This window comes from Carassius gibelio, chromosome A2 (genome assembly GCF_023724105.1).
Source record: "Carassius gibelio isolate Cgi1373 ecotype wild population from Czech Republic chromosome A2, carGib1.2-hapl.c, whole genome shotgun sequence".
Classification (NCBI taxonomy): Eukaryota; Metazoa; Chordata; class Actinopteri; order Cypriniformes; family Cyprinidae; genus Carassius; species Carassius gibelio.
Genome location: NC_068372.1, coordinates 20,717,683 through 20,731,388, shown reverse-complemented (window position 1 = coordinate 20,731,388; position 13,706 = coordinate 20,717,683). Strand labels below are relative to the sequence as shown.

At 37.6% G+C, this 13,706-nt stretch overlaps 1 protein-coding gene across 1 annotated transcript; it reads right to left on the bottom strand.

Annotated features, from left to right (window-relative positions):
- Positions 1-218: 218 nt before the first annotated feature.
- On the bottom strand, positions 219-13,404 carry LOC128030802 (G-protein coupled receptor 54-like). Its single transcript, XM_052618797.1, has 5 exons — positions 12,951-13,404; positions 11,895-12,019; positions 5,720-5,855; positions 3,262-3,500; positions 219-771 (listed from the first exon to the last, which is right to left on the bottom strand). Exons 1-5 carry the CDS (start codon positions 13,174-13,176, stop codon positions 397-399), a joined length of 1,101 nt encoding a protein of 366 aa, XP_052474757.1. The 5' UTR covers positions 13,177-13,404; the 3' UTR covers positions 219-396.
- Positions 13,405-13,706: the final 302 nt, after the last annotated feature.

The window sequence follows — 13,706 nt, the reverse complement described above, 5'->3', positions numbered from 1 at the left end:
AGATGAGTCAACAGTTGCCATGTTTGATTTAGTCAACATCCTCTCAGGCAAGCTCCTACACATCTCCACTGGCAGAACATCCGTTTGGTTCCCCATCCGCAAACTAAATCCCTGTAAAATGAGCTTTCCATTCAGCTTTTAAAAAGGCAAGCTCTCGTAGCACGACAGGGTAAGCAATAAGAGTTGAACCTTTGGGTTTAGAAGTTGGAAATAATAATACTATTTAACTCCAGCTGTAAATATAACTGCAATTCTTTGCCTTTTAAATGGCCTTTTGCACCACATTCAAAATTTTCACAACTCAGCGAACTGAATATAACCCCTATTTAGGAGGGAAGCCTGCACCTCAGTGACTAGACAGTTGGCATGAATTAATGGTTTAGTTGTCATCTGCTCTCATTTCCTCTCAGTGTTGCTCTCCTCTGTTGCTACAAACTTTATTTCTGCATTGGCCGTGCGAGAGGCAACACTGCTGTCTCTCACTTTGTGTCTGAAGAGGAAGGGGAAGGTCTTCCTGAAGGACTTGCGGAAGCTGGCGCCCATAAATCCGTAGACAATAGGGTTGATAGAGGAGTTGGCATAGGACATGCAGTTAGCCCACGTCTTGATCTTATATGTTGCGTAGTTGGCCTTGAAGTTGGGATAGAAAGATTGGAACAGGACAAAGATCTGAATGGGACCCCAGCAGATGGTGAAGAGAACAACAATGACCACAACCATTTTGGAAATCTTACTCCTAATGGAGATTGTTCTTTCGGAGAGCAGGTGGACCTGAAATAAACAAGGTTTTGATAAGATTATAGCAGGCAAATGTGACTGATATGTGAAAAAAAAAAAAATAGATCAATGACATTATAAAGAAACATCTACGTATTTTTATTATACATTTAGTGAAAGGGCTCTACAAAAGTATTCAGAGTTCAAGTCTTTCTAATGAAGTTATATATTGAAATGCAGTTCTTTGTGGATTTTAATGTACTGAAATGATGAGAAAGATGAGAAACCTTTTTAGTTTCTAAATTAAAATGATCTTTGATAGTTTTGATGGGGTTTAAAGTTAAAGTAAAAATTGCAGTATACTGCAATTGAAAGTCTCATAAAAAGTAATGTTGGTATGAGTAGTTGCGTAATCTTTTATTCATATTTTTTCTATAATACAATTCTGTTACATATTTATATATAATGATTAAAATATTAAGATATACAAAAGTATTGAAAGTGTAGAGAAAAGTATTTTCAGCCTGATGGTTACACCATTGTTATTTTATTTATTTATTTATTTTAATGAAAACAACATTAATACAAAAAATATATTTCATAATTTAGATATCCTCATCACTGACCCTTAAATATTCATATAACACAAAACCGTAATGTGCTGTTGTAACTATACCCAGATAATAAAGACAGCGTATTTTCTGGATTAAGATCCCACAGCTCAATTATTCATGTTGTGAATCTGTTTTTGTTGAAAATGAACAATAAAGACCATTGCAAAGAATTTACATTGAAGATATAGTGGCGAAGAAGAATAAAAGCATTAATTAGATAAAGGGTACAAAACAAAATCTAAATGTGATTCCACAGTGAGCACTTTTTGTTCAATTACAGGTATACGGAGATAAATGCCATAATCACACAAGAACTCCACAGTTCCCTCATTCCTCAAATCTCACTACAAGAAAGCAAGAACTGTAAGACTGTTTAAACATCTGCAGGAAAATAAAAAGCAGTATGGTGACTCAGGAACTCTGAGTGAGAGAGAGATCACCTCAGATGTTGGAGAAGACCTCAGATAAGAAAGAGCTTTTAGGAGCTTTTAGGCTGGAATTCAAAGTGAATGTGTGGCAAAGTAACACTGGCCATGTATCAGACAGTTGCTATATTTACAGGGAAGTGTGGTAGTGGCAAAATCAAGCTGTGAGGTGGCTTTTCTTTATCAGGGACTGGTTTTCTTGTCAAAGATAAAAAATGACTGTGCAAAATATCGGTAAATACTGCAAATCTCAGCCTAATAAAAACATTGGGCCACTGCTTAAATATCGTGATGCAGAAGTGTGAACCTAAACCCTGTCACAAATCTGTCAAAAAAAGGGGCCAAAATCACATTTAAATGTTCCAGCTGTCTGAGGTGTCCAAGGCACTTCTGAACCTAATGTATGCAAAGCATCAACTAATATGTTCAGCTCAATCTCTTTGTTTTTTTATCGGCAGCATTTGAGCAGTTCAGCAGTTGGTGAAAAGAATAAAGCAGTATCTGAAGGAGTGAAAGTATATCTAGAATATTCTGTTTAAACAAATGTCTGTTTATTTCAACATAAGATTCAATTTCTATCAAAAAAATAATTCATTACATGCTGCTTGTTAATTTCCAAAGCTCATTTTACCCTGTTGTGTTGCAATCTTTTTGAACTAGACAGGATTTTCTTTTCTTTGAAAAGTTCATGTTATTGCAATGGACTAAGACTTACTGTTTTTGCTTAAGCAAGGTATAATAACTTCACTTGTTGCACTTGTGGTGTTTCCAGTCAAAAATGACTGGCCTATAAAAATTGCTTCTAAATTTTGCACTATTCTGTGTAATTACCAAATGTTGGATTTCATATTTTTGTATCTAATTTCTTTACAGGGAACCTTAATACACAAAAATCTTGCCTATGAAGTCATGACTTTAGGTTTCGGACACCACCTATGTGAAACTGGACCACACCTTCATCTGATGACTTAATGTTGTTTTTGCTGTGAAAATGATCTACTTATAAGTAAGGAATCAACTCAACTTTTTAACTAAGAAAATTTTTATATGGAAATAGTTAATTTTATTAACTTTTAAATGCAACATGTACAAAGTCAAGTTATTTATTTATTTTTACAATGCAGAATATATATTCGTTGTCCTTAAATTATCTACTTATAAGTAAGGAATAAATACTCAACTTTTTTACTAAGAATATTTTTATATGGAAATAGTTAATTTGATTAACTTTTAAATTTAACATGTACAAAGTCAAGTTATTTATTTATTTTTACATTGCACAATATATATTAGTTTGTCCTTAAAATATTTTTATTTTACCTTGTTAAATAAAGATTACTACTACAACTACTTCATTTCTTTACTTTTGAAGACAAGAAAAGAAACCATGATGTTTCACAACCTCTTGAGAGGATATTCACCAGGATAATAAATCAAAGCACATATAGCCTTTCATATCCATTTAGTGAAGTGTCATCACTGATGGTTGTTACCCATGATCATACCTGATGGTTGTTATCCACTGGTTCCACAGAGGCTTGTCCCACTCTTTTCAGCATGAAGGAATAACAAAAGGAGATGGTAATGACAGGCAGTAGATATACGGCTAAGAACTGATAGAGGATGAAAGCTTTCTCGTGAGTCTTTGATGGAAACCTCTCCATGCAGTATTTTCTTGGTCCATACCAATAGCCATCCTCAAGCCTCTGGTACAGGAAGATTGGTATGGAAAGGATAAAGGAACCTTGATGCATAAGAAAGGAGAAGATGAGAATTGTATTGCTTCACTTTTAAACATTTTAAAATGTATAGAAGTATTCTGGGTTAAATGCATAGGGACTTTGTTATGCACTTACATGAAAGTGTGAAACATGAATTTTTGCATTAACATTACTTCTAAAAAAAAAAAAAGGTTAAAAAATAGAACTGTGTGTGTGCATGTGTGTGTAAACTAATATGAATACTAATGAGATCAGAGAGAGTATTCACATAGAATATTCACTCACAGATGAGGAAAAAAAAAACATTACAAAGGATAAAGAGATTGTACAGTATGGGCTGATTTACACAAGATGCATTTGCCTAGTCTTGTTTCTCTGGTTTTTTATTTTTATTTTTATTTTTTGTATGTAAACATACGTTATGGACAGTTGACAGTTGTACCATGTCTGACTGCATTTTGTGCATGAGTGCCATGTTTTAAAACACTGTGTCAAAGAATTTTGAAAAACCTGTCTCACGACTGCATTCTTTTTTCAATGCTTTTGTCTCACATAAAGAACGTGTTCTACAGTATTTGAATGGCCCCATCACACTTTTAATGTTTTTATGTAAACTTTCCCCATATATTTATATTTGAATTACTATTAGGCCTATCACATAGAACAAACTTGCATTTTTTTTTAAAGGGACACTAAGTAGGAATTACTCCCATCTAGTGGTGAAATTGTATTTTGCATTCAAACTAATTTTGCTCTCCAGCGCCTCGCTTTTTCAAATGCGCGTTGCATCTACGGTAGGCGATATGTACCAAAAAGCTTTAACAGGATGTCTTCTAATAGCACTTCGTCGAGTTTTCCTTCAGGTGAACAGGTGTGTTATTTCAAACAAACTGCAACATGACAACTAACAAACGAATGTTACAGTATGAATTACTGACTGTGGAAAACATGAAATATTGTAATTAGTAGTTATGTCTAATTTATTCGTTATATTTTCTGAATTATATGCATTGTTAGATATAAAAAAAATATTATAATATAGACTGTAACACTGACTTACCTGTCGAGAAGAAAACTGGCCACTTCAGCGTCTCTTTTGAAATCTTTATCAAGCATTAGCTCTTTCCACCTAGAAAAAGCTTCCCCGACATTAACTCTTGTTTTCTGTAATCTACGGTCACGTTTCCTTTTACGTTCTATTTTTGACTGTTTTGGCGACGATGTTTTCTTCTCCTGTGGCGCGGCATATGTATGGTCCATAATAAGAATGCAATCCAGACTTTTAAACTTGCCGGTGCAGTTTCAAGCGCCTCTCACTGCTCTGCACCTGCGTTTCTGGCTCTGACCGAAAACGCGCTGTGGAAACGCGTTGGCTTAGTACTTTTTGTCCCTCTCTGCTATTATAGTTTTGCAAGATGGCGGAACTACATGGAAGCCTCCGTCGACCTACCCGTCCCATGTATATAAAGATAATAAATTCTTCATTTACAAGGATTAGTTTAAACATTGGCATAGGTATTTGTACACCATTGAGGGCATATTTATGAATAAAAATATTGATTTTAGATAATAAAATACCTAAAAAGTTACTTATTGTCCCTTTAAGTAAATCTACAAATGCGTTTTATCTAGCATTCATCATGATTATGTGTTAATAAAAAATAAAAATAAAAACCATGGAGAAACATTTTGAAATACATAAATGTGTTCTGTGTATACAGTCCTGAAATGTGTTGGTTTTTTAAACTAAAGAGTACATTGAATTTATTTTCTCTGGTAATCAACAACAGGTGACAGATTAAGTTTTAAAATTAGGAAGTATTTATGTTTAATAAAGTGAAATAATTATTGCAGTTATAAAGAGAATACATCCTAGTGTTTGTTATATGTATACATAGGCAAGGCAAGGCAAGTTTATTTATATAGCACATTTCGTACACAATGGTAATTAAAAGTGCTTTACATAAAAGAAAGTAAAATAATCATGAAGAAAAATAATAACAAAAATAAAACAAGTAATTTTAAAACTTTTAAAATGATTAAAACATTTAAAAACAGTTAGAAAATGATTTTACATAATAATAAAACAATAATAAAACATAAAATAGTGAAAATATAGTGCAATCAGTTCGGACATTGCACAGTGCTCATTCAACAAATGCACAGCTAAAAAGATGCGTTTTATAGGGAAGTTGTCACCTTTTTTGAATTTTTTTGTTGATAATTGTACTTAATTACTTACCGATCCAGATACAGATGCTAACAATCATTGCGACACGAGGGGTTCGATGGTGCAGGGATTTCAGAGGATACACTGTCACATAGCAACGATCTCCACTCATTGCCGTAAGAGTGATGCATGTTGCCTGTACGGTCACCTACACATTGCCAAACCCTTTGTTATCATGTGTTCATATCATTATCAGTACATGCAAGACAGATGCACTCCAGAGCACTAGAGTAAACATAAAAATTTGATTTAACTCATCTAACAACTACGTGGTAGAACATCAAAAACACAGGTACATAATGCTTTCAGTACAGGCCAGTCTTTAGTTCATCGTCTTTTGAATTAATTCTAGACATGCACATAAAAAAAACCCAGCCCCATTCACTCGTGGTTTTGTCTGGTGAATTAATTGAACTGAAGTGCCTGATTGCTCATCTTAAATTAAAAGAATCAGGTAAGAGGAGAGGCTTTAGCTCTTAGATGCAACAGGTGTGAACAAAGAGCTGTTCCATCCCATCATCTTTTGTGCAAGATATCTAATGATTAAACAAAACAACAGCAAAAAAAAATGTGTGCTTAGCCTCAATCTGAGAAGGCCTGTGTGTCTGAAAAGATATGATTCACAGAGCTTTGGACCAAACCTGTACAAAGAATATAGGATTAGGAAAATTCAAACCCACAGCTGAATTTATGCAGTTATTCCTCCCACAGGGACTATTTGATGTTTGTGTAAGATGTTCGTTCGTTGAGTAATTAAACACAGCTATGAAGAAAGACTTGTAAATTAGCAGCAGAACTTTTCATTTCCATGTACATAACCAGCAATCCATTTAGTAACAAGCACTGCAACTTTGCTTATTTAAGTGAATTTACTTCAAAGTACAGCTGAAACGATTAACGTCTCGGTTACATGTGTAACCCTCATTGCTTGAAGGACAGAATGAAGACATCACATCGGTGACTGACGAATTGTGATCTAGCTTCGAGAGACCAATCTACTTTGAGTGTAAACCAAACAAGCTATTGGACATTGGCATGCGATGATTGCATCCAGCTGCTGCTGATCACAGCATGAGCATAAAAAGGCAGCTGGTGCAATGCATACCAGGTTTTTCCCTGAGGAGCTGACCCAGTGAACCGGTCACACAGTGGTGGTACAGCAGCCATGGCGACGGGACGTGATGTCTCCTTTCCCTCTTTCAGGAAACGATGGTCACATACAGTACAGACCAAAAGTTTGGACACACCTTCTCATTCAAAGAGTTTTCTTTATTTTCATGACTATGAAAATTGTAGAGTCACACTGAAGGCATAAAGGGCTATTTGACCAAGAAGAGAGTGATGGGGTGCTGCGCCAGATGACCTGGCCTCCACAGTCACCGGACCTGAACCCAATCGAGATGGTTTAGGGGTGAGCCGGACCGCAGACTGAAGGCAAAAGGGCTAAGCATCTCTCGGGGAACTCCTTCAAGACTGTTGGAAGACCATTTCAGGTGACTACCTCTTGAAGCTCATCAAGACAATGCCAAGAGTGTGCAAAGCAGTAATCAAAGCAAAAGGTGGCTACTTTGAAGAACCTAGAATATGACATATTTTCAGTTGTTTCACACTTTTTTGTTATGTATCTAATTCCACATATAATTCCACATGTGTTAATTCATAGTTTTGATGCCTTCAGTGTGAATCTACAATTTTCATAGTCATGAAAATAAAGAAAACTCTTTGAATGAGAAGGTGTCCAAACTTTTGGTCTGTACCCTATGTATCCAAGAAGTTACCTTTCAGTCAGTCACTCTCAAAATCACATTAGTTTCCCAACGAATTGGGATCCCGACCAAAGCACCATGGATGCTGCCCCTTCCAGTGTCCTGTGCAAGTCTCCTGTGCCCCTTTTTGGTGTAGACTGGGACATGCATCAAGAAAACCAGTCACTCTGGTTGTAGCAGATTGGATAACACTGGGAAAACATACCCATTCCACACTGAACATGAACATTGGAGAAGCCCCTTCACAAAGGAGGTTTCGGAAGTACTTACACATATGAACAACCGTTTACATGCATATGGAAGAACAGAGGTGATTGTAAACCTCTTGGAAAAAGGTAGAAAATGTCTGCCGACCATAAACCTGGTCCTTTCTGCGCTTCTATCCATTTGAAGTGAGAACACAGGAGGATACCGCCTCCACACAAAGGCTATAGAATCTAGCGAACGTGTTTGGGGTCGCCCAGCCCGCAGCTCTACTAATATCTGTCAGCGAGGTGTTATGGCTGGCTTGTAAACCATAGCATAAACACAAAAGAGACCAAACCCAATTTTTCCACCATAAGCCAATTTATTATCAAAATATATAAATTCAATAATTAAACAATCACAAACAAACGTCTAGAGGAAAACATGTGTGTTGATAGACACTTCAGCTCAACAGACTGCAAAGGCTCAAATGGGCCCTGATATAGTTTTTTGATCACCAAAAGGTTGTGGAGGAGGGCAAGGTAGGATTTAACCTTCTCTCCCCTCTAAGGAACCTGATGACCAGGTCACACCTCCCTACCGACTTCCCCTCCACGGGGTCATGGTTAGCAGTAATCGCAGCACAAAGACTTAAAGGGGGGGTGACATGCTCGTTTTCACTCAATATCCTGTTAATCTTGAGTACCTATAGAGTAGTACTGCATCCTACATAACTCCAAAAGACTTCAGTTTTATTATATTTATAAGAAAAAGATAGTCTGTACCATTTTTTCCCGGAAAAACCAGATGGACTGGAGGCGTGACGTGTGGGCGGAGCTAAAGAATCACGAGCGCGAGTAGGCTTTTGCGTTGAGAGCATGTGGAAACTGTGACATTACCGTGAGAAAAAAAAACATCATCCAAAACAAACCATGGCTAACAGTCAGATTCAGTCATATATTTATGATCCAGAATCAGATCCAGAGGCTGAAATTTAACAAGAGCAGCAGCAGCAACGACTACAGCAGGACGTCTCTATGAAGTATGTATTGAAACTATATATATTTGCTTAGCGGTTTTGGAAAATGACTAAGTTCCACTTTATGTCGTCTTTTTTTTTTTAAGGTGTACATGTGGAAAGTGCAGTTTGATGACAACATCACATGTTGTTTACTTGATGTGCTTACGCGCCGATAGCTAAGTTAACAACACAGATATTTGAAGCAGTTTTACTCACCGCCTGCGGTTCCAACACACGATCGTGACCCTTTTTTGTTGGGACTGCATTATCCTTAAGAAATAAACGATATGCCAATCCGGCGTCAAACTGGGCCTTGTTTGTAAAACAAGCATCTTCGAAATGCAGGGAACAAACAAAAACACTTGCACAACTCCGTTGATGCTCTGTAAAAATATACTCCATCCACTGGTCCCTTAATGCTGTTTTTTTTTTTTTTTTTGGTAATCTGTGCAGGGTTGTCTTGCCCTGGCAACCAAAAACACACTCCTTTTGTGACATTTCGCGACGCTCTCGCTCTGATCAGTGAATGTCTGTTGTGCTCTCAGTGCTCTGCTATACGGGAGCGCGCACTCTTCCGGGAGAAGTGTCCTCAGGACCCATATAAGGAAATTCCGCTCCATCTGACGTCACACAGACCCATACTCGAAAAAAAACTTTCTGAAACTTGTGACAAACCGGAAGGAGTATTTTTGGAACAAAAAATACTCCTTCAAACGTACAACTTAATTTTTGAAACTTTGTCCATGTTTAGCATGGGAATCCAACTCTTTAACAGTGTAAAAAACTCAGTATGCATAAAAATAGCATCCCCCCCCCCCTTAATGTGGAGGGAGACAGCCTTCGCTCCAACCCTTGCTGCAAAAAGGAAAGTACAACTCTGATCAGGCATCTCCGGGGTCTTCTCTGCAAAACGAAAACCACTTGATGAACAGCTTCCACTTCAAGGTGTAAGCGTGTCTTGTAGACAGTGCTCTTGCCAAAGTGATGGCGTCAGCAACCTCTTGGAGTAGACCACCTAGAAACTCTGTGTCCAGTCCAGGGATCAGATTCATTTCCAGAGGTCTGGACGCAGGTGCCACAGGGTGCCCCGTCTCTGAGTCAGTAGATCCTTCCTCAGAGGTATCTGTCAAAGAGTGGCTTTCACGAGGAGCATTAGATCGGGGAACCAGGTGCGAGTTAGTCAATACAGTGCCACAAGCAGGACCTGCTCCTCCATGTAGAACAACTGGCAGTGAGAGGTTTCTGGAGAGGCAAACGGGTCTACCTGAGTCTCCATTCTCCTGGGAGCGTAGCTCGTGACAGCTCGTTGGCTGTACAGTTGGGCAGACCCAGAATGTGAATGGCACGGAGTGACCTCAGAATTCTCCAAAGGAGGAGGTGGCTGAATGTTCTGTTCTGTTGGCACTCTTGCCTGGAGAAACACAAGGTCTGAACACATGGTGAAGGTTTGGTGACAGGCTTGTGTAACTTGAACCTTGTGAGTGCCTTGATGCGATCCTGGAGGGCGGCAGCGCAGGTGAATCTTCCTCTCCAGAGAGCTCTCCCTCCGATGCAGTGATCGACATCCAGTCGTCGGGAGGAGCACCGAAGGATAACACTGGTACGTTCTTTGAAGAGGGCCCATCACAAAAACTATAGCATAGCTTGTTACCCTTTTGGAAAAAGTAGTTAGCTATGCTACAGTTTGCTAATAGAAAGTAGCTTGCTATATTGAAATGAATTAACTAGGCAATATCTATCTTATATTCATAACAAATATATCATATTCAATATCATTTAATCAGAGCTGATGCATATGGGACAAAAAAGTGGAAACACTTAAGGAGTGTTGAAGTCGTTATCGTATTGGTTGAATTCTACAGGATTTCTGTGAGACGTGTGTCGTGTTCTTAATGTTCCACCTGGAAACAAAGACACCGTGGCACCAAACCCCCTCACGAAAGAAAAAAGCCATCTTGTTTACAACTGTGATGACGAATGCTTATCAGGATCAACTAAATGCTGGATTTTCAAAAGTATGTGAAATATTTTATGTTTGCGGCATAGAATCTTTAAAATATGTCCAAGAGTTTTACACACTGGTCTGTTATTGTGGAATGAACTGTGATTGGTTGTTTGACATGTCTTGGACACTGAAACCTGCCATGAATTCCAGACCTTCAGTCTAAAGGTCTGGCTACGCAAGACTACTGACATTACTTATCTTGAAACACTATGGGCACCAGCACTTTTAGCCCACATCCTCATTGGCTAGTATTCAAATATTTTGCTTTGGTGACTTGCATTAAAAGTAAACTTGGGACAGTCACAAATAGTTTTAGCACCTAATAGCATTTTAGGATAGATACTCTTTCTTTTTCTTTTTTCTTTTTTTTTTACCCTTTCACCAGCCTAGATTCCTTGGTTTCTTGCTCAGTTTGCTACATTTTTTATGTGAAATGTCCAGTGAGGGGTGCTAAAAGTGTGTTCAGTTTTATCTGAAATAGATAAACATGAATCTGGCAACATTATGACACCTGTTGGTTGTACCTATCACTGGAGTACAATAAAATGTCTAGTAAGTGGCACTAAGTTTAATGCTCTCATGCATTCCAAAATAAGTTACCACCTACAGTAAACACTGCCCTAAACCTAACTGATAGTGTTAACAAAAGCAAAGGTGATAATGAAAAACGTATTTGTTGATTGTACCTGATGAACTATCAAGCAAATTTACTTAATCAGAAAAGCCATACATATGGAGCTTGCTATGTGATGCAAACGCCAAAATATATCACCTTACAAATCAAGCACTGTGGTAAAGTGTTTTAAGGTCATAACATTATTATGGAACCACACAAAAATAAGTCTATATTAATTGATAATCTGCCTGTGAAATCATAATGTGCACAATTCTGGAATCACTGCCCTAAGCTGATTTTCTATGAGCATAGGAACTATATATTAGGTCTTAATCAGTGTACAAATCCATTTATTGCTATTGGGTGACAGTTTTGGGTACTATACTGAAGTCCAGAATCCTGTCAGCATTGATCTTAACACATTTATTCCTCTTACTTTTCATTTCATAGTGACTTTCTTGGTATGGCCACTGTCATCAAAAACATTCTGAGATGACGCAGCAGAGACACATTTATACTACAGAAACGAAAAAAATTGCTTATTTATAACAATATGTCTTGTGGAGTATTGTTCCCTGAGGTGCTCTGCTTACCTGTTGGAGAAAAGCGACAAATTTACACATGAAGTCCCCAAATATCCAGCCAGGCAGAGGGTAGAGGGTAGCAGTGAATGGCACACAGCACAGCAGGAAAATGATGTCAGTAGCAGCCAAGTTAGCTGAGGAATTAAGTGCATGTGTTAAGGTATGGAAAAGGTGAATGTGTAATGTGAGGTGCTACTGTTCATATTACTTTTATGTCCTAGGGGTATACAGGGATTCTGTCAATGCTTGAAATATTGTGAAGTCAAAAAATAGTTGAAGACAGAAGTGGTGGAAAATGTGAAGTGAAAATGCAGTGAATTAAATGCAAGCTCTGACAGCAACACTGAAAATCAATTTGAGCCACTGTGGATGATCTGACTTTATTACCTTCCAAAATTCAATACAAGTACAAATACAGTAAAATTACTACTACTAAAATGCCAACATATAGGCTGTGGTCATATGGCTTATTGTGGCAATGACTTTTTTCAGCAGTACTTCACTCAAGATCCATCAATGTTAAGGTATTTTCTAACCTCACAATCTTGCTCAAGAGGTTCCTGTGAAGCGTTCCTCGAGGGAATGCAATAATTCTTACAGTTACATGACAGTACATCATTCTGTGACTAATGATGAATCATTTACCACGAATATACTAACACAAACTCCAGTTTGCTTCTTTACTTCTGATAGAGTACTAAATAATCATATGAACTACTTAAATAATACTTTAAATAAGAATAATTTATTTGTTGCAGCTTAATATATAAGGTGCAGTTCAAAATGCTTTGTTGGTCTGAGCATAAAAAACATTTACAAAAAATAAAAAGAACCAAAATGATAATAAAACAATTAAAATAATGAAACAAAGATATCTCATAACAAACTAGAGAGAGACAGATAGAGAGAGAAAATACATTGACAAAAAAAAAAAACTTAAATATATTATTTGAAAGCTAAGAATGTTTTTCGAATCTTTTTAAAAGTGCAAGTGCTTAGAGCTTGTCTAATGTGAGAAAAGGTTCCAGAGGTTTTGTGCAGAATAAAAAATTGGCTGCCACTCACCAATGTAAAAGTTAGTGGCGGTCCTCATCTGTCTGTGCTTGGAGATGACATAGATCACCAGTGAGTTTCCGATCAGCCCCACTAGCATGATGAGAGAGAAGAAAAGTGGCACAAGCCAAGCATCCGTCAGGAAAGGGTGCTCCTCGTCCTCCATATCCTCCATAGAGGAGTTTCCAATGGAGCTGTTCAGCAGCTCACTTGAGTTCCGGTCTTCACTCGGAAACATAATTTTAGGCTTGGGAAAGACCTTGAAATAAGATTTAAAAAAGCCAAATTTCTTCTTTCTGACAGCGACAAAATCCTCATGCCCACCAATCCAATTAATTTTAAGAACACGCCATTAGAATCTGGTGTCTTTTCATTAACTTCCTGCTACTGAGGCAGTTTTTCAGATAGATCTGTATTTGGAGGAGACGGCTGCCGCAATTTCTCTTCAGCTCTTTGAAAAAGGAGCCCTGCGAGCAGGATCCACTCAAAGGCAGAGTGGATCCGCTCTCATTGGTTTTATACACAGCCTGCACACACGTGGGCAACAGAAAGATTGTAGAATGAAAAACTGATGTCAGGTCGCTTAGCAACAATTTTAGGGCTCTCTCTCTCTTATTCTGTCGCTATGTGTGTGCAGAGAGAACGAAATATAAATGTGGTATTTACCCTGCAGTACACACATAGCCTAAAGTTATGCAAACCTGCGGAATCAAAAAGATCAATGTGATTCAGTTTGTTCTACTATCACTCCACCTAGAAATTACTGAC

Excerpts from the sequence above, each read along its gene's own strand:
- LOC128030802 (XM_052618797.1), bottom strand. The coding sequence starts at position 13,176 with ATGTTTCCGAGTGAAGACCGGAACTCAAGTGAGCTGCTGAACAGCTCC. Across the intron at positions 12,020-12,950 it reads CGCCACTAACTTTTACATTG|CTAACTTGGCTGCTACTGAC; the intron begins GTGAGTGGCAGC and ends TTAATTCCTCAG. Across the intron at positions 5,856-11,894 it reads TTGTCGCTTTTCTCCAACAG|GTGACCGTACAGGCAACATG; the intron begins GTAAGCAGAGCA and ends GGCAATGTGTAG.